We start from the raw sequence: 5,722 nt of genomic DNA, 5'->3' as shown, positions 1-5,722 counted from the left end.
ATGCGAGAGAACCTTAAAATCCTTTTCGAATTGTTCATACATTTTTAAAGGAATCGTATTTTGGATTTTTTCGAAATTTTCAACGATAGGACATTAAATAATCAATTAGTACCAATTTTGGGCGTTACGAGGGTGCTAACCCTTCCTCGGGCATAACCGACTTCCAAAACCATTTTCTCAATTTTCGTAGACTTAAAATTATTGTTTTAATAAATTAAATGTTTTATTAAAATGATCAATTTTAAGGTAATCCGATTACACCTCAAAAAAGGTCAGTGGCGACTCCAAACTTTCGTTTTAAAAGTTGATTCTCAATTTTTTCAAACCTTTAAAAATGGTTTCGACAGCTTGGCGACTCCACTGGGGACTAATAAGACAGTCAAGCCATAAAATTGATTATTTTCTATCCTTTTGTCGAAAATTTAAAATTTGGATTTTAACATACGATCCTTTTATTGCATTTCATGGGTTTTATTGTTTTTGTCATTTTATTCATGTTTTGCATTTTTTGAGTTTTTTATATCCCTTCGCATCATCTTGTATGACCGTTGTGGTCGCACCTTTTTAAGTGGGAGTGAGAAACTACGCCTTCGTGAGGTTTTCACCTCCGCATGGGCTAGTGGACTGCTTCCAGGATACATCCGTACCTATGTCTTCGTGAGATTTTCACCTCCACATGGCCATAGGGAAATATATTCCCCTGAACTGAAATCGATCCACATGAGCCTATAATGGGTGAGGGTTGAGGAATCTGCTGGTTCAGGTACCCTTTTCTTAGAACTGAGCTACATATAGTGAACTCTAGGAGCTCGCCCTAGGTAGAGCTATGTTGAACTTTAGTTATTACCTAGTTAGGTGTTTAATTATTTTCTATTTGCTTAAATTTTTATTTTTCGATACTAACTTACTGTGTTTTGTTGTGATTATGTTTTGCATGTCATTTCATATTAAAGAGGTGTCAATTTCTGTTTGGTTGCTAAATTAGAAAGCTTGTTATGGAGAGCGAATTCCTTGATAAAGTAGAGGATAATGCGGTTGTCCGTATGTGGTCAGAGAAGATGCAACTTGAGAAAGGGGATAGCCTAGTTGAGGGGTATACATCGGGGTTGTCAGGCTTCACTCGCATCAATGGGACCCAAAACGAGTTCTAGGAATTGAGAGATATATGGGCTCGTTGGGATAATGAGACCAAGCACCTATTCTATCAAAGTTATGGTGACTTACCCTACTTGCTCGATATCAAGATGGACAAGTACTTGTTTTGGGCTATGGCTCAGTTTTGGAACCCGGCGTATAGTTGCTTCACCTTCGGGAAGATGGACTTGGTGCCTACTGTGGAGGAGTATACAGTTTTGCTTCGTTGTCTAAAGGTTCAAGTCGACAAAGTTTACTCCAAGGCTACTAGTGCCCCATCTTTTGTAAAGAAGTTAAAGAGTATCACTGGGATAAGTGAACAATGGGTTACAGCTCGAATTCAGCAAAAGGGTGATGGTAGGTGCATTCCTTGGGTAAGTTTGAGGGACCTGATCGTAGCACATCCACATACAAAGAGGAAAGTTGACATATTCGCCTTAAGTATCTATGGTTTGGTGATTTTCCCTAAGGCTTTAAGGCATATAGATGAAGCAATTCCCGATTTCTTTGATCGACTTGATAAAGGGGTCACACCGGTGCCGGTAATTCTTGTTGAGACGTTCAGATCCTTGAGTGCATGTCGGAGGGTAAGTGAAGGTAGATTTATAGGGTGTGCGCAGTTATTGTTGGCTTGGTTCCACAGTGATTTCTGGAAGGTGGATAAGGTTTCCTATCAGGTTTTTTCCGAGAGTTACTCCCCGTTAAAGGATATAGCAGCCATGTCTAGGAGAAATGACATATCAGAAGAAAATTGGATCGCGCTCCTCCGAAATTTTCAGGAAGAGGATGTTGAGTGGAGAGCTCCTTGGTTTGTTCCTGATGAGATCCTCTATCAGTGTGGGAGTTTTGATTGGGTACCTCTACTTGGAATTTGGTAAGATGTTGGATATACCTCTTTACTCGTTTTAAGACAATACAGGTCGAGGCAGTTTATATCGATGACACATGGATTAGCCCAAAGTGAGTTCACGTATAAGGAGAAGAATTATAAGAAGAAGGTTCAAGAGATTTTTGATGCTTGGAAACAGATGCACCGGATGAAGAGATTGGCTGTTGGATCAATGAAAACTCCTGAATACAAGGGGTGGTTGAGTAAAAGAGTTAATGATAATATCCCCATGCCGAGTTTGGAGGATGTTCATACGATGGAAGAATATTTGCAAGTAATCCCCTCCAAGCTTGAAATCGTAAAATGGGACTTCGAACAGAGAAATACGGAGTTAGGGAAAAAGATAGAATAGTTGGAAGAAGAAAAGATGTGTTTGAGTTTGGATGTTGATGTTCAGAAACTCGAGGCCGAGAAGTTGAGAGAAGGGAAAAGAAAGGTTGAGGAAGACCTGGACAGTTTGAAAATTGTTTACAAGAAGCTAGGTATGTCGATGAGAACTACCGGGTTGGGGAAGACGTCAGAGCAGTGGTGACAGGAAATTCAAGAGGAAAAGAATAGAGATGATCAGTAGGAGAAGAGGTTTCATGATGCTCGAGCACGTGAAAGCGCCTTAAAGAAGAGCTTGGTTGAAGGCTAAGGTGAGAAAGAGATGTTGGTAGCTCGGGTAGCGAAGCTGGAAAAGGCCTTGCATCAGCACTGTGGTCGTAACTCTAATATTGAATTAAGAGCCAGCCTTAGAAGAATTGGAGATTTGAAAGGGAAGGTAGAAGAGCTCGAGACTATACTACAAAATTGTGATCTTCGAATTGAATTACTTGAGTCGAACAATGAGCAGTGGAAGGAATAGCTCTGCCGATCACAAGACTAGGTCAGGGATAGAGATCACATCATGGGTGAAGCTGTGGCTTAGATACGAGAAGTGGCTGATTATTTACAGACCTTATTGGTTCAGGCTGATGTGCTAAGTGTAAAGTATGAGTTAGAGTAGGACCGGGGTCGTGAGCTAGCTTGCCTTCTTAAGAAAGTTAAAACTTTGAGCATTAGGGCTAAGCCGTATATGTGATCTATTTTATGTAAAAGATTTGGATTTTTAATAAAGTTTTTAAATGAAATTGAATCAGAATCGACATCTCTTTAGTTTTGCATTCATTTCATGCATTTGTATTTTATCGCATCATATGATTAAATTTCACAAAAGAATCCTAATTAAAAATTGTATTATGGTTACCCTGGAACATCAATACTACAAACGGAAAAAGACTAAAGCTATGGATCAAAGGTTGGAAAAATTGGAGCAAATGCAGAAAGAAATGCAAGAAAAGATGCAAGCGCAAATACAGGAGCAATTAGCTAAGATCCAGCAAGATATGAAAGATCAAATGCTGGAATCTCAGAGGAGTATGATAAGCGAATTGACTCAGCTACTAGTAAGAAGGCCGGAAAAGGGGAAGAGTCTCATGATCAATGCTGAGGATGATAGCGGGATTCTTACTTACCCTCCTGGTTTCACCCCAAATAGCACCCCAGTGCCTCCACAAAAAGTGTCTGTCAGTATCAAACCCCAATATCAGATTGGTACTTCGGCACGGTAAATTTCCCAATGGGCTCGTGTTCTAACCCCGAAGATAATCATGCAAATCCTACAGTCCTTGACTTCGATGAGGTCGCAGAAGTAGGAAAGGCAGGAGCAGAATTTCCAAAGTGACTAGAAGACCGATACAAGTGGTTGGAGGAAAAATTCAGGGTGTTGGAAAGCGCTGATTATCATTGCGGAATGGATGCCAAGGAGTTGATTCTGGTCCCAGATCTGGTACTTCCTCCGAAGTTTAAAATGCCAGAATTTGAAAAATACAATAGAATCAGTTGCCCTGAGGCTCATATCACGATGTTTTGTCAGAGAATGACTGGGCATGTCAGTAATGATCAGTTATTGATCCACTGTTTCCAAGATAGTTTGACTAGGGCTGCAGCTAAATGGTACAATCACTTGAATCGTAGCCAAGTTAAATCATGGAAAGACTTAGTACAGGCCTTTATGAAACAACATGGCCATGTGACTGACATAGCGCCTGATAGGATCACACTACAGAATATGGAGAAGAAGTCAAATGAAAGTTTCAGGCAGTATGCTCAGATATGGAGAGAAGTTGCTACACAAGTCCAACCGTCATTGTTGGAGAAAGAAACAACCATGCTTTTCATTAATACTTGAAGACACCTTTTATTAATCACATGTTAGGAAGCGCAACTAAGAGTTTTGCGGATATAGTTATGTCTGGTGAAATGATTGAGAATGCACTAAGGTGCGGAAAGATAGAGACAGGGGAAAACACTAGGAGGTCAGCCCCGAAAAAGAGAGAACATGAAGTCAACAATGTGAATATGGGTTATGCGAAACCAATCATGGTAAATCAACCGAAAGTGGTAGCTACGGGCCAGCAAGCTTTTCCAAGGTAGGAGCCCAATACAAAGCAGAACACGGAGAAGCCCCAGTTTACTCTTATTCCAGTAACGTATCAGGAGCTGTACAAAAGTTTGTTTGATGCACACGTCGTATCTCCTTTTTACTTAAAACCACTGCAACCCTCAAACTCCAAGTGGTATGATGCAAGTGCTCAATGTGAATATCATGCTGGAATCGTGAGACACTCAATAGAGAACTGCACCTCTTTTAAGAGAGTAGTCGAAAGGCTCATCAACATGGATGTTGTAAAATTCGATGATGCACTTGGTGTAGGAAATCCGTTACCCAATCTTACTGATAAAGGGGTAAACGCTGTAGTCAAGAATATGGGGAGAATAATTAAGTTGGATGTAGCAGAAGTGAGAACCCCGATGAGGGAGGTTTTAAAGAAGATGGTTGAGAAAGGTCTAGTCATGCAAGACTTTGGGAGCAAATCCCGAGAAGCAGAGAACTATTGTGAGTTCCATGGAGAGGAGGACTATGAGATAGAAATATGTAAGGAATTTAGGGCCCTGGTAGAAGCTCTAATGGATAACAAAGTGCTGGAATTCTTTGAGTTTATTGAGGAAGACGATGTATGCTCCTCGGAGGAGGGGTTGATAGAGAAGGTTTCTGAGGTCAATCACCCAGCGGTGATCATTTTGCGACCGAAAATTAATGAAGTTGGAGAAAAAATTACACCAAGAGTTGTAATCTAGAGACCAGCGGCTTTTCCGTATAAGGATAACAAAAGGGTGCCTTGGAATTACAACTATAATGTGACATATCCAAGGGAGGAGAGTCTGGTCAGCACACCAAGTACAAAGGTCAAGCCTGGAAAAGGGAAGTCCGTGATGATTGAACAAGGGAAAGAGAGGACAAAACCACTGGTTAATGAACCAATAACTGAAGATAAAGCTAAAGAATTTTTGAAGTTCCTAAAACACAGTGAGTATAGTGTTGTGGAATAGTTGCACAAGCAGCCGACATGCACATTGATACTAGCTCTGCTCCAAAACTCGGAGGTTCACCGAAATGCATTGATAAAAGTGTTGAACGAGACCTATGTTGCTGAAGATATTTCAGTGAACAAGCTAGACCGCTTTGTCAGTAACATAAGTGCCAATAACTTCATCTCCTTCAGTGATGATGAAATACCACCAGGGGGTATGGGATCCACCAAGGCTTTGCACATCACCACTCGCTGCAAAGGGTATACACTGCCAGGAGTATTAATTGATAATGGGTTAGCGCTG

The 5,722-nt window shown here is 40.7% G+C and overlaps 1 protein-coding gene across 1 annotated transcript; it reads left to right on the top strand.

Moving 5' to 3' along the window:
• The first annotated feature begins 1,244 nt into the window (after positions 1-1,244).
• Positions 1,245-2,555, top strand: LOC108485047 (uncharacterized). The gene is made up of 3 exons (XM_017788907.1): positions 1,245-2,008; positions 2,054-2,297; positions 2,421-2,555. Exons 1-3 carry the CDS (start codon positions 1,245-1,247, stop codon positions 2,553-2,555), a joined length of 1,143 nt encoding a protein of 380 aa, XP_017644396.1.
• Positions 2,556-5,722: the final 3,167 nt, after the last annotated feature.

Source organism: Gossypium arboreum, chromosome 6 (assembly GCF_025698485.1).
Source record: "Gossypium arboreum isolate Shixiya-1 chromosome 6, ASM2569848v2, whole genome shotgun sequence".
Classification (NCBI taxonomy): Eukaryota; Viridiplantae; Streptophyta; class Magnoliopsida; order Malvales; family Malvaceae; genus Gossypium; species Gossypium arboreum.
This window is presented reverse-complemented; position numbering and strand designations above follow the sequence as displayed.

What these genes read in the sequence shown, in the direction of transcription:
- LOC108485047 (XM_017788907.1), top strand. Translation starts at nt 1,245, where the DNA reads ATGGACAAGTACTTGTTTTGGGCTATGGCTCAGTTTTGGAACCCGGCG. An exon ending in GTACCTCTACTTGGAATTTG is followed by an intron (nt 2,009 to 2,053) that starts GTAAGATGTTGG and finishes AAGACAATACAG; the next exon opens with GTCGAGGCAGTTTATATCGA. An exon ending in CGATGGAAGAATATTTGCAA is followed by an intron (nt 2,298 to 2,420) that starts GTAATCCCCTCC and finishes GTTGATGTTCAG; the next exon opens with AAACTCGAGGCCGAGAAGTT.